The sequence below is a fragment of the Anas platyrhynchos genome, chromosome 1 (genome assembly GCF_047663525.1).
Source record: "Anas platyrhynchos isolate ZD024472 breed Pekin duck chromosome 1, IASCAAS_PekinDuck_T2T, whole genome shotgun sequence".
Lineage (NCBI taxonomy): Eukaryota > Metazoa > Chordata > Aves > Anseriformes > Anatidae > Anas > Anas platyrhynchos.
The window spans coordinates 199,240,420-199,259,158 of record NC_092587.1 but is presented as its reverse complement, the minus strand read 5'-3'; the positions used below and the strand labels follow the sequence as shown (position 1 = coordinate 199,259,158).

The window sequence follows — 18,739 nt, the reverse complement described above, 5'->3', positions numbered from 1 at the left end:
TGATTTTTGGACAAGCAAAGCATAAGATTGGAATATTAGAAACATGACCTTTTGAACCAGGGATTGAGTTAAAAACATTTATAGAAAAGCTAAAACAACTCTTATCTTAGCAATGCATTGGTTATTTGTTTCCCTCAACTTCTAAAATTTACTGTCTACAGGGACAAATGTAACCCATCAGTGAGGCTGCTTAAGCAAGGAACATGTGCTCTCAATTGCATGCATGAAGATGTTTAACATGCTGCTTTATCCATCTGCAGGCTCCTTGCAGCCATCTCTGCTTGCTCACTGGTGCTGTGTGCTGGGGTGACGAGAGCCACTGCAGGTTTTGGGGCTGGGATGTACTTGTCCTGTTGGCTCACAGTTACAGCTAACATCTACAGCTATTCTAACTGAAAGAGGTGCCTGTTGAGTCAATTTATCTGGATTTTGTACGTAATGGCATTCATCATGCTGTGGTTATTTTGAGGTATTTGTGACCTGGTCACTTCCACAGAAAAAAAAGTGACTATTTAAAAAAAAAAAAAAAAGTATTTAGTTTAAATCTGTTTGATTAGTTGCAGTAAATGTTTAGATTTAAAGGTGTCTACTTGGAAGGGTTTGTAGTTTTGTTTAAACAAGGCAATACAGAAAAAAATGATTTAAACTTCATGTTGCCAAAAAAAAGTTACTCATGAGAAAACCGCTTGACTGGCATGCTAGGTATTAGATATATAAAGATGGAGAGAGGAAGGCAAAGAGTAAATACTCAGGAAGAATGAATACTGAGAAGTAGTTTAAAAAATCACAAGTGTCTACCTCTTAGCTGTGGCTCTTCAGAGAAAAAGGTGATGTTGGCTCATTTGGAGATCTTATCTTCTTGAGCCTGGTTGCACTGCTGAAAGGCTGGGCTCCACACTGATGTTCTTTGAAGCATCTTAGGATCCTTTAGTGTGAAGTGAACAAATACAATTCATTTATAGTAAACAATTCATTTATAGTAAAATTGACATAACATAGGGGTGTTTTAAGGATTCACTGCACCTTCAGGTGAAGTTATTCTTTTCAGCTTAGCAACAACTTTTTTTTTTTTTTTTTTTTTAAGGAAAACCATCAATATATTGAAGGAAAACCATAAACAAGAAGGGAGAACTGGCAGTAGTAAATTTTGTAGGAAAAAAGAGTCCTGGTTGTTCTTGAAATTGGAATTTTGTATGCCTTTCTATTATATTAAGCCAAAGCTCATATTACTTGTGAAAGTAAAGTTATTTGTTGAATTTTACAATGTGTCAAGCCAAGCAGAAAAGTATTCCTTAGCAAGCTGTCACACAAACAATATGTTGGCATGCAGATTTGGACAGTTGTCATTGCTGCTCTGGGGTGAATAGGTTCTTTACCTCATGTGTAAGGCGAGTTGGACTTTGGCCTGAATCAAATATGTTTTCCAGAACTTAAACTTATATGAAAGTGTAAATACCTTGCTCACAGGAAGATGAACTCAAAGTCTGAGATTTGGCACTTTGATTTCTTTAAGATACTGTTGGTTAAACAAAGAATAAGCAATCTTTAATCTGCTTTCTTTATTTCCTGTACTTTCTTTTCAAGACCTTGAAGATAACTTGAAGTTTCTGAAAAACTGGAACAGCTTCATAAAAGAAACAGGAGTATGTTTGAAGTCTTAAGGAACGTGATGCAAAAAATGAAGGAGCTCAGTTTTTTGTTTAAGAAGTTGTATGTAGCTGGCTTGGTTGGACTCTCACTAGTGTTATAACGGAGGTAAAGATGTAACTGGTTTCAGTGACTGGAGAGAATTTCATCTAGAACTAGGAAGCAAATTGTAAAGTAGCATTTAAATAACTTATCAGTAGTTGCAAGAGCTTCATTTAAAAAACTTAAAATTTCAGTGATTTCTATTTTTTTGAAGTAAGTGACTAATGAAAACTTGTTTTATGTCAATCAGAGTCAGATTATTTATTGCAGTAATCTCTTCTGATTTTTAGAATCTGTGGAAAAAATGTTGTATTATTTGAACTACTTTCCACTTTTTTCTCTAGAATGGTGGAATTACTGAGCTGGAGAGGGCCGTGAGAGGCCATCTTGCCCAGCTTCCTGCTTGGAGTAGGTGCAGCACTGACTTGGGACCAGGTTGGTTTGGGATTTGTGCAGTCAGGACTAGCAGACCTCTGAGGACAGAAGTCCTGCAACACCTCTGGGTCCACGTTCCAATATTTGACAGTCTTGAGGCAGGGTCTGTTCTCCCATGTGCCTGGTGACAGGATGAGGGATAATGGGCTAAAGTTGTGCCAGGGGAGGTTTAGGTTGAATATTAGGAAGAACCTCTTAACTGAAAGGGTTGTTAGGCATTGGAACAGGCTGCCCAGGTGGTTCAGTCAACATCCATGGAGGTCTTTAAAGGATGTTTAGATGTAGAGTTTAGTGATATGGCTTAGTGGAGGTCTTGTTAGTGTTAGGACAGAGGTTGCACTAGGTGATCTTGGAGGTTTCTTCCAACCTAGATGACTTATTCTGTGAAAATACTGTTTCCTCATTGCAAGTCAGAATCCCCCATTTTTCTGTAGCATGCTTCAAAGAGGCTGGTTCTTGCCCTGGTAACCTTGTGGTGCTGGAGGGCTGCTGTTAGGTCCCCCTGTGACCTCATCTCCGGGATGAACCAACCCACGTTTCCACATCAGCTTCTTGCAGGGTGAGTGCTGCATCCCCAGCCGTGCTGGTGCCTTCCTCTCGACTCACACCAGGCAGTGAACTCTGTCTTGGTTGGGGGACCAAAGCAGGCCCAGTGGTCTGTGTGATGTCTAACAACTGCCAAGTAAAGGGGATTAATCACTTCCCTTGACCTCCTACCTACACTTCTGTTAAGGCAGCCCAGTGTGCTGCTAGGCTTCCTTGCTATTTTTGACCTATAGCTTTTCATTATTTTTTTAAAAAGTTATTTTTGACTCTTTCCTCTGGGCAGTACAGTCACAAAAATATGTTGTTTGAGCTTTATAGGCCATAGTTGAAGAGCTGTTGGAGTTAGAAGTTGGTCTGAATGCTACTGAGTTGTCCAAAAAGCAAGTTGTGTCAAGTAAAACCTTTATTTGAGGAAGCTACTAATGAACAGAAGAATTATCTTCTGGAAGAATGTGGCCTGTTATTTAAACATTAAGAATGGAAACAATGAGATTGGAATTATTCAGCCCCAGATGACACAAGCTGTATTGAATAATTGCACTTGGAGGCATTGCTGGCTTATTTCTCTAGCAAATGTACAAGAAAACTCATGTGAATGTGGGAATGGGGAAAAAATTAGGTGAAACAAAATGAAAAGTATTCTAGACACTACTGCTCTTTGACACCTTAAAGGGTGATTCAAAAATGTGTTTGCTTTCATCCAATCACTCTTTTCCGGTAAAAGATACCAGTCTTGCGAAGACTTAAAAAAAAAAAAAAAAAAAAAAAATAATAATAATAATTCTTAGGTTCTTTAGTTTAAAAAAGCAGCCTGGCAGAATTGAGTGGGACACGCTGCCCCATTTTGTGTCCCACTAATACAGCTCTCTTGGATGGTGACTTTGCGTCCTTCTTCTAGTTCAGCATTAGTCAACCTTTCATTAATTATGTCCTGGTTTGTGTGTGTGTGTTTCTTTATTTCCTTTCCCCAAATTAAAAATTCTGTATGTCATTGCTAGCCAGTTGAGGGCTAGCTCTACTCTGCACCAGTGCAGTGCAGCTTCACCTTGAGGATTTTGTGCTGGCTTGGGCAACACAGTGTAAAAAGGACATGAAGCTATTAGAGGGCTACGGAGGAGGGCTACGAAGTTGGTGATGAGTCTAGCGGGGAAGATGTATGAGGAGCAGTAAAGGTCCCTTGGCTTGTTCAGTCCATAGCAGAGCAGGCTGAGGGGAGGCCTCATGGCGGCCTGCAGCTCCCTAACGAGGGGAGCGGAGGGGCAGGCGCTGAGCTCTGCTCTCTGGGGACAGTGACAGGACCCAAGGGAACGGCATGGAGAGGATCAGGCTGGGGGTTAGGGAAAGGTGCTGCACCCAGAGGGTGGTCAGGCACTAGGACAGACTCCCCAGGGCAGTGGTTGTGGCACTGAGCCTGCTGGAGTTCAAGAAGTGTTTGGACAGCGCTCTCAGCCATAGGGTCTGATTTTTGGGTGGTCTTTTTGGAGCCAGGAGATTGACTCAACAATCTTTGTGTTTCCCTTCCAGCTTGGGATATTCTGTGATTTGGAACTCTGTAGGGTATGAGAGATAATATCAGCTGAAAGGTGGAATTGAAACAGTGATACGCTAAAATGAAGGTTTTGGTGAGATTAACCTCTAAATGGAAACTGGCAGAGATGAAGAAAGCAAAGAGGAGTAAAGGGAAATAAAAATGTGTGTGCGTCCACTCGGGCTTCCTCTTGCCTGACCATCACTGGTGTAACTACCTGCTGGTCTAGGTCTTCCGCAGATTACTATTCAACACTGGTTCATGGACTGGGGGAGTTAAATCTTAGCCATTTTGTAGTGTCTTTAAGCCTGCAAAGCAGGTGATTACACATGGCAGACTAATTATTTCTGTTATTTAATTATTTCCTGCTCTTGTAATTTCCCTATTTCTCAATTATATGAGTCTCTTATTTACCAGCTGCAGCTTTAATACAGTCCTTGGGTTGTATCAGCGACCCTTTTGTTTGGACCAGCTCCATCTTTCTGTCCTGTTTTCCATCAGCTGTCGTTGTTACAAAATAGTGCCACATTTTCTGTGCTTCCACCCACTTTTTACCAGTTGAGTTCACAGTTGGGTTAGGTTTGCTGGATCACATTTGCACAGGGCTGGGAAGAGTTTTTTTCTGTAAAAAACACGGAGATATTTATTGCTAAAGCAGTCACAGAATGAATTTTTGGGGAAAAAGACTGGTTTTGCTTGGAGTTAGCCGAGGCCTTGTTCAGCAGCAAATGCAGACAGGCTTGCTTCAGGCACTTTCAGATGATGTCATCTAGCAGCTTTCTGTATTTTCAACTCCAGAAGTTATTTCCTTGTGTGCTTTCATTGTCTGCATGTTTTTCCTCCCAGTGACCACCTCCTTCTTGTATTGGTCTCACTGCAGCTGCACTGTAGCTTCTTATTTCTTTCCTTCCTCTTCTCTAGCCCCTTTTCCTTTCTTTGTCTTTGCAATTGGCAGGTTGCATTTAACACTTGGCCAAGAGGGACCACAATAAAAAGCTACGAATTTGACAAGATCAAGCTCCTGGATTTTTAGTACTTGGAGAGAAAAAAAAAAATATCGGAGGGAGGCCAAAGCACCTCGCCTGCATGTCATCCCTGCCTGTGTGATACAGATACTGCCAGAGAGAGTCCAGGAAGTAAATTATGTGCACTTGCAATACACACCGTATAGTATTGTCAAAACACACATTATACTCTTAAAGCTGTGAGAGCTTAAAAAGCTTAACGGTTCATTGGTTGCTTGTAGACCTGTTCTGAGAGTTCAATTTGTCTATTGTACAAGGTGAATTTTCCTTCCTTCCTGGTTAGAAGCAGCATGCAGGATTGTGGTACTTTATTGTGAGTTATAGAAGTCTCTTTGCTTTAATACTTCAAGACACAATTCCTTATATGTTGTCTATTTTATTTTTTTTTTTTTGTGTGTATGCTCCATCCTTACCAAATCTTTAGATTTGGGCTTCTTTTTTAAATCCCTGGGGTTTCCATGCTATGTTCTTGTTGTGTTTTTTTTTTTTTTGTACCTGCATATGGTATTAGGTGGGGAAGGTATTCAGAGGGGATTTTTTTTTTTTAAACAATCTGCTTTTGCTAGTTAAAGTTTTGAACTTAAACAAAACTTGAATTTTGCTTGTGAATAGAGAGCAACCTGTGGGACTCAGGATGATGTAACATTGCTTCGTCAAATTCAAAGTGATGTGGAAGCACTAGAGTTTTTAAATGGGATTTATCCCCATGCCTCACACACGGGTTGTGAGAAACCTAGATCTAGATGCTTTGCTTGGCAAAGTTATAAACACCTGGACATGAGGGTTAGAAAATACTGAACAAGCGTTTTTCTTCCCTTTTTTATTATTTTTTTTCTGCTTGCTGCCTTGGAACCATGCAACTGGAATTTATTTCCTACTGCCTGTGATTTTGTGTCCTTGTACAACTGCACTGATTTCAAGTTGTTTTGTTAACATCCAGTCCTCTTAAGCATTCTGTGCTTAAAAACCTAAAATATCATGACAAACATACAAACTTGGGTGGGTTGGACCTTCTGTCGTTTATGTTGTAACAGCATTTAAAAAAATCCCAAATGTTGTGAAGACAAATGAGTTCAGCTTATAAACTCATTTCCATATTAAGTTTAACAGTTAAACTTGATGGTGTTACATTTGAGGCTTTCATTTTTTGTGTTGTTCAAGGTGCCCTGCCCCTTCATGATGGCTTCATGACTCGTGCAGTAGGAATCATTATATATAACTTTGTACATATAATTTCTCACTGTTTTGATACTGTGCTATGAAGGTACTATTTTTGGTTTCATATGTACTTTTCTATAGGGTAGTAATGATCCATCCTAAATTCTGTTCTTTAATGCAGTATTCTGATGCTTAAACTGTTTTTTCTACAATTTTCAAAAAGTTATTAATTTCTTCACTAATTTTATAACTTCTGTTTCTAGGAGAGGTCTCCTCACAATTTACATGGCCAATCAAGTAAGTAGTGCTTTATTTCAAGAGTAACAATGTGTAATATCATTGGAAATGCATTTTGTTTAAAACTAATTAATGCTGAGATTCATTGCCTTTTTAATCCTCTGAAGACTTTTCAGTTTTTAATTGAAGAATTTTGTGCTATTAGGTAATTAAAGTTATCTTAATAGCAAATTGTGATCTTACGTGTTTCAGGAGTAGCTGTAAAGCATACGCTGAACTAGTTTGTTGTAGTGTGTTCAAATTTATTGTACCATAAGCCCAAGAAAATGGATGATTTTATGTCCCTTCCTTAGTAGAATGACGTGGTACTTCTAATGATCATTATTTTTCAGACAAATAATCCAACAATGCATACGTCAGTTTTATTATTAATCATTCTTCAAACTGATATATTATGCAAGCAAATATTTTTACCAGATGGTTGTATCAACTTAATTTTGTCATGTTCTTTGTAATCGTAGTCAAAAAACAGTAGTAAATTTATGTAGATACTTCATACACTAACTTTTTCTAGATACGTACTTCTGTAACATAGTTATATTTCTTTAGGAATGATTGTATTTGCCATAAGAATTATCTAAAGCTTTAATTATCTAAAGCTTTTTTTATAGTGAGTTGTATAAAGAGTCATAGAAGCAAGAAGGGGGGAAAAAAAAACAAACAAACCACTACCGCCTAACCAGACAACCTAAGAGGTGTTTTAGAACACTATAACAATTTACTGGGGCCTTGAGAGAATCGTATGAACTTAAGGCTCTTTAAAGATTCTTAAGTAGAAGTGTTGAGACAAAGACAATTTATTGCAGTACAGATTGGAGTGATAACACCAATACTTTCTTTTCCATTCTGGTAAAACCATTGTTGATAACTGTGACGATACTTGGAATGCTTTTGGAAAGAGATGATATTTCACATGTGCTAGCAAGTAAATATCCTATCCATAGAAATATTTCAAAATATAGCAAAACCCGTTAGAGTTCTATCTCAAATTCCGGTGTTTAAACTTTTTCTTAGGCAGGAATTGTTTCTTACTTTATTGTGTTCATACAGTGCCTATCATTATAGACTCACTCATGAGTAGAGTTTACAGAATTCAGGAGAGATTAATTTTCACCATTAATTGTATTAATTTCAACTACTGTTTTAACTTTTATCTGCTTGACTTGGATGGCTCATACCCTGTCTGTTAGGTTTCCTTTTCTTTGTGATTTTTTTTCTAATTTGAGAGGATGATGAATCCTCATCTTGAAATTGAATTAGTTATATGTTCAGACCCTCAATAACACGTAGCAACAGCACTGGCTTCCTACAGGGATAGTTTCGGTTATCCTATGGATAACGTAGTTATCCTTAGGATCACTAAGGTTTGAAGTTTTTCTTGAATTAAGAAGAGCAGGTGTGTAGAAATCTCCCATTCAGGAAGGGAGATTATAAAAGTAGGTTATTATAAAAGTAGTGGTAATTAGGTTATTATAGGTTATTATAAAAGTAGTGGTAATTAGTTGAACATCTCATTGTTAATTTGGATTGGGCTTTTCAAGGGAGGGAGGGGAAATAGGTGTGCTTAAATAGCAAAACCTCTGAGTATCCCAGTACTGAGAAAGTTCATTATGTCCATGGCTCTTAAGTTGTGATGCTGCACAGCTCACTTGATGTTATAAAGGAAAAGTTAACTGTTGTAGTCAGATTTGTAGTCAGATTTTATGGAAGCCGTTCAATGCCGTGAACGTTCTCTTCAACATAATGGTTTATTTTAGTAACTAGTCTTTGAACTTGGGACAGCCAACGGTTTGGTTCATAAACTGCCCTTGATTATGACATACTTACCTTGTTAGCAGGCTGTGTAGTCACTGCAAATACTTTCCTACTTGCGTTGCTTGCCTGTGGTTGAGAACTTTCTATGCCTTAAGTTTTGCTCATAACTTTAATGTGTCCTTAAAGTATTTGTTATCTTCAGATTGCAGCGTGTTCTGAGAGCTGACGTACTTTAGTTGTTAATGCTGGTGTCTAGATTTCAGACCTGGAATGCAATGTGGCTTAAGCTAGTTGTTAGGTCATGAAAATGGAGAATTTTGCGTCTCTTGCATTTTATAAAAACTGGTTTCAGAACCTATTCACATATTCTTTGAAAGAAATGTATTATGTTGTTTTGTTTCATGTTTTGCAAAAGTATATTTTATAGTCTGAGCAATAACTCCATATTTCTTTCTAGTTCTTCATGGATGCGTTTGTCTAGTTAGGGCGGGTAGTTGTAATTAGGGCTATTGGTTATAAGCAATTATCTTGACTATTGTTGCAGTGAATTTTTATTGCCATAGTAGGGCCTTTAATACAGTAACCTTTAAAACAGGAAAATAGTTTTTACATTGGCCATGTTGGCAATGCTTGACAGTTTGCATTCAGAGACAAATTTACATGGTGAAATGGGTGTGATAGGCGTTCACTCAAGTGGCTGCCATTGAGGAGCAAAACACAGGAGAGTGTGAAAGGCAGAAGGTCTAAGGACCTTTGTTTTGAAAAGGCAACATCTTTATCAATTTTTCTTAATTATTAGAAACATATGAATAAGCGTCCTGACTAACTTTAAGTAATGCAGGGATTATAGACTCATATGGCCTGGAACTCCTCAGTTGTATTTTGTGACTGCTTACATGATGAAATGGCAGATTAAAAATAAGTTGTTTATGTTGTATATGCTCTGTGGAAAAATTGAATGAAAGTGCTCTCTTCAGGTAGCTTTCTGCTAAATTGAATTTATTAGAACAATACACTTGAAAGGTTGTGTGTGTTTTTTTTTTTTTTTTTTTTGTTGACTGAAGTAGAAGAAGTAAATATAGGAATATATGATATGCAGTCAAAAATCAAAAACTTCCAGAAAGCTCAGAAGTTGATTTTAAATGTATTTTTTTTATTCCTGAGCCCTAACATGGTTGAAAATGTAGGTTTGGAAGTTTTTAACTAGCTACAGTCTGAGAACTGATGTTTCTGTAATACCCCAGCAGAGAGCTGCGGTAGTCAGTGCTGGGGACCACACAGAAGAACGAAGCCCTTCAAGTTCTATTTTGGATTGCACATGTTAAAGTCAAGACGTTTCTAGGATTGTAAGTGATGCATTGGTATTGAACGTATAAGATAATCCTTCATGGATAATTCAAGATCAAAAGGAACCCTAAGATTCCAGCAAAAGGTGGAAACTGAAATGTAATCTCTTCAGTTATTTTTATCTGGAAAAGATGATATTAACAAATGAGTGCCCATGAATAATACCTATAGCTCTTAGGTTTCAAAACAGTTATGGCATACTTCATTGTGAACAGCTTGACATTTGAGTTGTTGCTTTGAAGTTGAAGAAACCATGTCTTTGAATTATTTTTTTTTTTGTTGATGTTGAAACTAAACTGACTAAAAGATGGTCTGACTAAAAAAATAAAGAACCTGCAAGATAGAAAAAAGACTAATCTCAATTAGGACTCTTTTTTGTTATAAGTTTTTGAGAAATAAAAAACTTTGAAAATTGATACATTGTCATTTAAATACTATCCCAAGACACTTATCCTGTGTATGCTCAACTATATGGTGTTTGCTCTTTTCAGAAAAAAATGGAGGTTTATTTACATCTTGTTTGAAACTCAAGCTCTGCCTTGTTATATCAGACTTTATTCATTTTATACTATAATTTCTAATGGGTTTGAGTAGAATCACAGAATAACTTAGGTTGGAAAAACCATTAAGATCATCAAGTCCAACCAGCAGTGTATCACTACTAAGTGCACCAAGTGCACTGACACCCTCTTCTCTGGAACCTTCTTTTAGGTAGTTGGAGAGGGCGATGAGGTCCACCCTCAGCATCCTTTTCTCCAGACTAAACAGGCCCAGTTCCCTCAGCCATTCCTCATAACACTTGTTTTCCAGTCCCTTCACCAGTTTCATTGATCAAGTCCACATCCTTCTTGTGGTGAGGGGCCCAAAACTGAACACAGGTCTTGAGGTGTGACCTCACCAGTGCCGTGTACAAGGGGACAATCACCTCCCTGGTTCTTCTGGCCACACAAGTTCGGATGCAGGCCAGGATGCTGTTGGCCTTCTTGCCCACCTGGACACACTGCTGGCTTGTGTTCAGCCAGCTGTCAACCAGCACCCCCAGGCCCTTTTTCTGCCAGGCAGCTTTCCAGCCAATGTTCCCCAAGCCCATACTTCTGCATGGGGTTGTGGTGACCCAGGTGCAGCACCTGGCACTTACCCTTTCTGATTGTCATGTATGGTGTTATACACACAAAATTGGAAATGTTAACATTAACAAGTTCTTCAGGGTCACAGGTTAAACAATGTAAAGCTCAGGCATGAGATCAGACAGCTGGATGCAAAAGGCAGAGTGGGAATGTTGGGGGCTGGCTTTTGACTGTGATGGAAGGAATTGATGTAGGAATCATTCCCAACCACAGAGAGGCCATTAGGGAGTGGAAAAAATACAAATTTGAAAAATAAGTTGAGAAAGAGCAAGAAAAGGAGGCAGAGACGTACAGTCCAAAAATGAGAAATTAGACCTAGCAAGAGACATGAAGGATTGGAGCTGAGCTGATGTAATGCGAGTTGGACTGTGGGAGTGTTGTAGGTATAACAAGTGGAAGATAGATGGGAGAACATAGAGACTGCTCTAGTTAAAGCAGAAAGCAGATGATGAAGAAAATTATAGGTTTGGAGGGAAAGGAAGTAAAGAATTTTGCTGCAATGAATATGAAGAAAAATTTAGCAAGAGCCCAGAGAAAGAGAGACAAAGAGGGTGCTGTTGCTGTCCTGAATATGGGAGTTGGAGAAAATGTCAGCAATAGCGTCTGAATGAATTCTACACAGAAAAATGGCAAGTCCATACTGCATTTACTGCTGTGCTGATAGTAGGTTGTCAGTGCATCTATCATTGATGAAGTATTGAGCATAGGAGCTCATATACCAAGGAAGAGATACTGTTTTTAAGGCAAGAACCACATGGTCGTCAGGAGTAAGAAAGGGAAGCGTTTTCCTTTCAAACAAAATTTCGGAGGAAGAATGCATCTTCCGGGATGTAAAGTAAAACAGTGATCACCTGTTACAGATAATATGAATTAAGAGAAATATTGAGAGAATGGCCAGGAGTGTAAGAAGACTACAATAAAGGGAAGTCCTTCAAAACTGTGTACACTTATGATACTTTTTGGAAAATCTGAGGGCTGCTGTGGGTGTTCCTTGGCCTGCTGTTGAGGCTGAGAGCCTGCTTACTGTGGTACTCTTACATTTGGGCATACCATCTCCTTCCTTTCCCTGTGTCTGCTGTTACAGAAATACTTTTTCAGTAGTATTTCAAGTCCAGTTAAAGCTAAAAAAAAAAAATAAATAAATAAAAAAATACTGTTTACATTAAATACTGAATAAAACAAGTTGATCAAAAGTATTTGAGTGGGTATTGCTCTGTTTCAGTGTATGATAGAGCACGGGTAGTACAATTGAGAATCGTTTGTTTTGCTTTTGAAGAAGTCAAAGCTGTATCAGAGTTGAGTTGTTTTTCAGTTATGTAAATAGTCTAAATCCAGCTTCGTTTTGGCTGTACCTTTGTTTACTCCAAGCAAGAAATGTAAAGAACAAGTATTGTGCTCCTATGGCTTGAGCTACTTGGTCCAGAAGCAAGCAAAAACGCTGAAGCACAGATCCGCAAAGAAATCCCCTTGGATCTAATGGAGAAATGAGTTTCCAGCGCTCTTTAGTCACAGCTTAACTCCAGGTATTTGTATGCTTTCTTACAGGATGGAAGTCATAGCAATTCAAAATACCGCTAAATCTTCATGCTTTGCAGTATTTAAAAAATCAGAACCAGTAGTCTAGTTTAAGATGCGTGGTATACTTCGGCAGCAAACAAAGCTTAGCTGCAGTATAGTGTAATATAAAAAGTGGTTAGAATGTTTGAGGCCAAGGGCCCTCCAATATCACTTTCCATGTACACTAAATTTGTTGTTACTGTTTTGTGCCTTGTGGGGAAGGAACACAAGAAGGGGCAGAGACTTGCTATGGCAAGAGAAGCAGCAACAACAACAGAAATCTACTTTTAGGCTGTGCTGTTGCTGATTCCATTTGCCTAAAGGCAAAATGGAAATATTGTAAATGAAGATAATTGCATACAAAAAGTACTGTGCCACTGAACATTCCGGAGTGATTTTACTAACCAGCTTATCAGGTGCTTTCTGTACAAACTTGCAAATGAGTTGTTATGAATGTTTCAGTACCTTGTGCCTGTTACAATTAAATGTATGATACTGTGAAAATACAGATCGAAGTTTTTTTCCTTGAGTAATGTGCGGTATGACTATAAAATCACATTTATGTTGTGTAACTTGCAAGTCTTTTGAGAAATTGTTACCTAATGCTGTTATATACTATAAAACATTATATACCAAATTAGCAATATCCTTAAAAATAAGGTCTTGTCACTTTTTTCAACGACAATTCTGAGGAATAATAGGTATTTGAAATATCCCATTTGTTTTGGCAGGCCATTATATTTGGTTACACAGTTTATTTACTGTAACACAAAAAAATGTTTTCTATTTAAACTTACTAAATTGACATTTTATAAACAAGGCACCAACTCCTTTTCCATTGGGAACAACAGTTTTAATCAAAAGATGAAGACAATGCAGGCTGAAGAAGGCCAGATGGATTTACATTTACCCAATAAATATTTTAGAGTTTTTAGAAGCTCTGGTTTCTAGGAAAATGGATTTTCCCACTCCCTTCTCTTTTTAGGTTATTAAAGTTTTGTTGTGTGCTTTCATGGTATTTCTTTTTTATTAACATTATACAAAGACTGCTGGGATGGGGAAGCTCACCTCTCTATTTAGTTTATCAACTGAGGTATGAATACACAGATTTTTATTTTTTTAACTTTTCTAACATCTAAGAAGTAACCTCTATAACTGAAAATGCATCAAATAAATGCTTGAGACACTTGTCTCCTTGGAGTGTAGCTGTCTTTCTGCCACCATCTTTCTTGGTTTGTCATGGTTAACTGCGGCCCTCTTTTGAGGCAACAGCGGCTTTGGTTACAGCAGCTGGCAGGGACCACGTATATTTATTCTCTAATGTGGCCCAGACTAGATAGCCTTTTCATTCCTTCCATTATTAGCTTTTGAGTTGATACTGTGGCAATTTAAGTAGAACCATTGCTTAGTTCCTCCTTATGTGCAAAAAGAAAGAAAAAAGTACTATAACTTTTTTGTTAGAGTAGCAAAATTATTATTTTCTCAATATTATAATGTATTGGTAGAAAAGCATGAATACTTAAATATTCTGCTTTTGACTTCCTAATTAACTTAGAGGAAAAAGCGCAGTATGAAAGCTTGCAAGGAAGCTCTCTGCTTTTCCTCATTGGAAACCACGCCGAGGTAGAGCTCCGGATCCTAGGGCCAGGCCTGGCTGGAGGAAGACAAACCCCTGATGTTGTGGTAGTGCTCTCAACTGAGGTACGTGTCTGTCACTGCTGCCTGCGTAAGGGAGGAGCAGAAAGGTCAGTATTTAGTGTTGTCTGAAAAGAAGTTTCAAGGACTCATGGCATAATTTCTGCTGTTGCATGGACAAACTGCCTCAGATAATGATGTGCTGCTGGCTGTAGTTGATAAAGGCTTAACTTCTAACAGGCGTGTCAAAACTCGTTTTAGTACTAACAAGAAACCAGTCTTCTCTAGTGTCAAGTTAGACATCGATATCAACTCAGCAGTGTTTTTTCTGAAGCTACAGTTTTAATATGTGTGCTCTAACACATCTTAATTTTGAAGCTCACTTGACAGGCCTGATTCCCCGCTTCTAACAATAGCATTTTGGACATTGGGAGGATTTGTTTACTTCCATTTGTATCAGGTCACGCGACGTTCTTTGATAAGACCTGCCTTTTGTTGAGGAATGGTATTTTTCTGCTGTTCCATCATCTGCATTTAATAGGAAAGCTTCTTTCCTAACTTCTGTTTCTTTAATGCCTGGAGCTTACTGGAAAAAGGGTGTAGAAGAAGAGCTTGCATCTTTTTAATTTTATAGAGGACATAATCAGATGGAGCTCATCTGACATTTATTCTGTGGCCTTCATATCACATACTCTGTTTTAATTGTGTTTCTGCTGTTGTGTCATTCTCTCAGCATCCCCAGGGTACAGTTCAAGAAAAGATGCTGTTAATACCATGTGCCAATTGTAGACTGGAGTGAGAAAGTAAAGAAAATGTTAAATGTAGTAGCAGGAAAAGGATGAAATGTTTTTTATTAAGATGTTAATATCATCACATAAAAAAGGAACATAATCTTGCGAGTAGTTTGGAGGAATATGAAGTTACTCAAAAGAAATGGTTACTCTTTAATGCCTGACAGTAATGTTCAAATCTATTCCACAGGCACCTAAGCAGAAGAAAATTTTTACCCTTTCATGGAATCCTTGAGTTTATTTTGGTGACTGTGCAGGGAAGTGTATTGTATGATCAACATTTCCAAGCTCCTTGCTTAGAAATTAAATGCAGATGTTTTCAAATAATCAAAGACTTAGGCATGTTTTATTCTAGTAGATAAATGCTCAAAACACTTTCCAAAATTTTTATTTTGGAATTCAGAATTAGATGCCATAAATGGGTAAGCTATATACTTTACACATATCATGTTCTGTGGGATAGGCAGTTTGGCAACCAAAACAGGCAAATTGAAATAAATTGCTACTTTTAAATATAAACTTTACATAAAACTCATATGAGAAGAGAAATATGCTGCAGTCTTACTCTCCTTCAAATAGAGCATAATGTGGACTAATTTGATTAACAGAATACTTCACGTAATCAAATTATGGATAACTGATGGCTCTCTAGGATGGCTTTAAAAGGTTGAAACTTAAGGTCATTGTCACTAACCCCACGTGAAGTCTTTAGGAGGCAGGCTTTAAAATTAGGAGTCATGTGAACTTAAACACTGCTGATGTCTTCACTTTTAAGTAATACAGTAATAAAGTTAGATCCTGGCAGCTGGCGCTCTTGTGGATTGACATGGCTAATTGGCTCTGGCATCTTAGCCTCAGGAAACCTCATCCATCACTTCAGAGCAGGACGTTTGGCAAGAGTCAGAGAAAACATTTAATACTTTGTCTCTTGCTTTCTATGCAAAGCTGCTTTGCATTTTTGAGCTTTCCAGTGTATCTTGTTAAACGCTCAATGCAATACTTATTTTTACGCTCCTTTAACGAGATCTTTTACAGTGAGCAGCTACTTGTTTGACTTTCTAGAATTACCCAAAATGTCAGTATTACAAATCTGTTTTGAAACTTCTCTCTCAGATAAAACTTCTGTCTTTTTTATCTTATGCAAAATTCTGTATCAGAAATACTGTTAATGTTAGATGACTTTTTGCTAGTCAGTAACTGGGATTAAAGGAATGTTTAACTTCAGGTTATGAAGAGCTCCCAGACACCCATCCCTAGCATGAATAGCATTTCTGATTTTTAGAATTACTGTAGGTGAGAATTTGGTAGATTAAAAAAGATGGGTCAGGAGATTTTTCAAGGCTTCCTAGCAGGTGTAATCCAAGTAGTGTTTGAGGAGAGCTGAGGGTTTTCCTGATGAGAGGAAAGGGTTTAAGAAGTCTCCTGGGGGAGGCTTGTGGGAGCAGGAGTCTCTTACTCTCCCTACGCCCCAACAGTCTCAGCAGTCCTCTCCCCTTCTGCCAGCTCTTTACATTGTCAGGCAACCACATTTCTTCTTCGAGGTTTGAAGAAATAGCCTTCAGCCCCTCCTGGGCTCATCCTAGCTGCCCTCTGGCTGCTGAGCTGAGGCACAAGGCAGGAGGGGAAGGCATTTGTGAGCTTGCAGGCCTTTTGGGGAACCATTTATATGACCTTTTCTTAGGTACTATATTTATGAGAAACACAACATTTAGTCAGCCTTCTCTTGTTGGGGTGCAGAGGAAATGTGGAAGGACATTTGCCCCTACTCAGAGACGAGCTGGCTCTGAGCATTCAGGGCCAGCAGCAGAACCGCTCACTGCATGGTAGGCCTCGTCTGTGAAGCCCTGCTTTACCTCTTTCTCTCTGTCCCTCTCTATAGCCTTGTAACAAAACTGGGAAGTTCTAATGTATAAAACTTTGGAACTTTTATTTTTTTGAGGTTTTGGCAGTTCCACTTAAAATCTCCAGTTGTTGTGCGGGTGATGATAGTTGTTGTCACGCTGCTTCTGGAACTGATCAAGTGTTAAGACAGCTTGGGAGTCTTGGCATTCAGATTTCATTTTATAAAAGGAGAAAACTTTAATTCTGTGTTCAAAATATGCAGAATGAAAGCATTTCTAACAGGAATGCAGTTTACATAAGTGTAAGCTCATCCTGCTAGTTTATGATTTAATTAAAAAAACAACATTTTTTTTACATGCTGTTAATCTTAGCATGGAACTCTCTGATGGAATGGGTGTGTGTTGTTCCTGATTAATCACATTATATTTAATTACTGCTTTCTGTGCTCCAAATGTTTTGTTCAGAATTAAATCCTTCATGCTCTTCATTACTGATATCCATTCCTATTATATGATTGCCAATTCCAGTGTGATATCGTTCCTGACGTCAGTTATAGGATAATGATAATTAACCAGAGCAACAGTTTCAGCACAGAAATCGTTTTGCTCCTTTTGAATCCTTAAACTTTCAAAATAGAAGTCAATCACATGCTTGCAGTACTTAAATACTTGTTCCACAGAAAGTTTTGGAGAAAAATAAAAGATGTTTAGTCTAAAAGTTGTAAACTCCCCACAGAAGCAATAATCAGTGAGTTGTTTTGGAAAACAGTACAGCCAGCTTCACTGTCTTCATGGTATTTGTACTACAAAACAAAAAATACACCTTTGCACGTACAATCTGAAATACTAATTGTTTTCATATTTTCACTTCTATATTTTGAAAGAGTATTTTCTATGTTAAAAAGTGTGTGGCATGGTTATGTACAACAGTGATTCCTGAAGTCTTATTAATTCTGTAAATAAGTAAATATTTTAACCTATATTTACAATCAGCTGTAATGGATGTGCTGGTGTATAGCCATAAGCTTGTGTAAACTGGCAAATGTTAGCACGTGGTGGTTTAAGTTCTTTATGTTCTGCTGTTACAGGATATGTAGATTTTTAAACAGTGCCGAGACTAAGTTTTTTAATTGTGTAAACAGTCATTGGTTTGGCATTCAGGGGGAGGTGGTTCATTTGAAATCTTGTCTCCGTGATATGCTCCTTATGCCTTTAATAAGGTTAGAAAAGTGGAGGAGGACAACTTCTAGCACAGCTTGTAAATGTCAGTCTGGATAGGAGGCAGTTCAGCTTGAAAACAATATTGGTGTTGGAAAAGTGAAAGGAAAAAAAAATCCCGTCTGGGAACTGTTCTCCCACGAGGAAAAACTATTTTAAAAAATGTAAAATTATGATCATTTTTGGTAATGCAGAAGGAAGTAGTTCTGAAATACCAAACTACGTCTAGTAAATGTGGGGAAAACCAAAGACAGAACAAAATTTATTTCGGCTAGATCTAAAACCGCTTGGTTTCCTGAAGGTAGTATTTCACCTCGGCTTGAGCCCTGTTCACACGTGAAACTTTCCAATTAATGTCTTCTCTTTAAGACTATTCTTTCTTTGGAAGACAAGATGACTTAAATAGAATTTTTACAGGAAAATAGAGACGACTGTGGGAGTAGGACCCATTTTTGAATCTTCTCCCCTTTTCCAGGCTACGGGATAGGGGTCAGCAGCCGAGACTATTAGTCTCAATGGAATTTCAAGGACGCATCAGTAACCATATCTTACTGCAATATTCTGTTAAACAGGGTTATTTCAGAGGAGTTGTACCATTTGATGTTGGTCTTGTATGGTCACTGCCATGCCCTGTGGCAAATGTAAATTTCAACAGGGCATTTTGTAGCTAATCTTTCATGTTCATGTAATTTGAGTGCTGTGGTTCCCTGAGAGTTTCTTTACAGTTCAGTAACCTCTCTCCGCTGCTCAGAAGAAATGGACTGCTTCAGTAGCTGCTGATCTTCTCAAG

General features: G+C 38.1%; 1 protein-coding gene across 1 annotated transcript in view; it reads left to right on the top strand.

Annotated features, from left to right (window-relative positions):
- Positions 1–18,739, top strand: part of TMEM135 (transmembrane protein 135) — a 178,410-nt gene that overhangs the window by 35,182 nt on the left and 124,489 nt on the right. Inside the window, exon 4 of the mRNA XM_038177087.2 lies at positions 6,645–6,678. Within this exon, the coding sequence (XP_038033015.1) occupies positions 6,645–6,678 (34 nt within the window). The remainder of the gene's footprint in view (positions 1–6,644; positions 6,679–18,739) is intronic.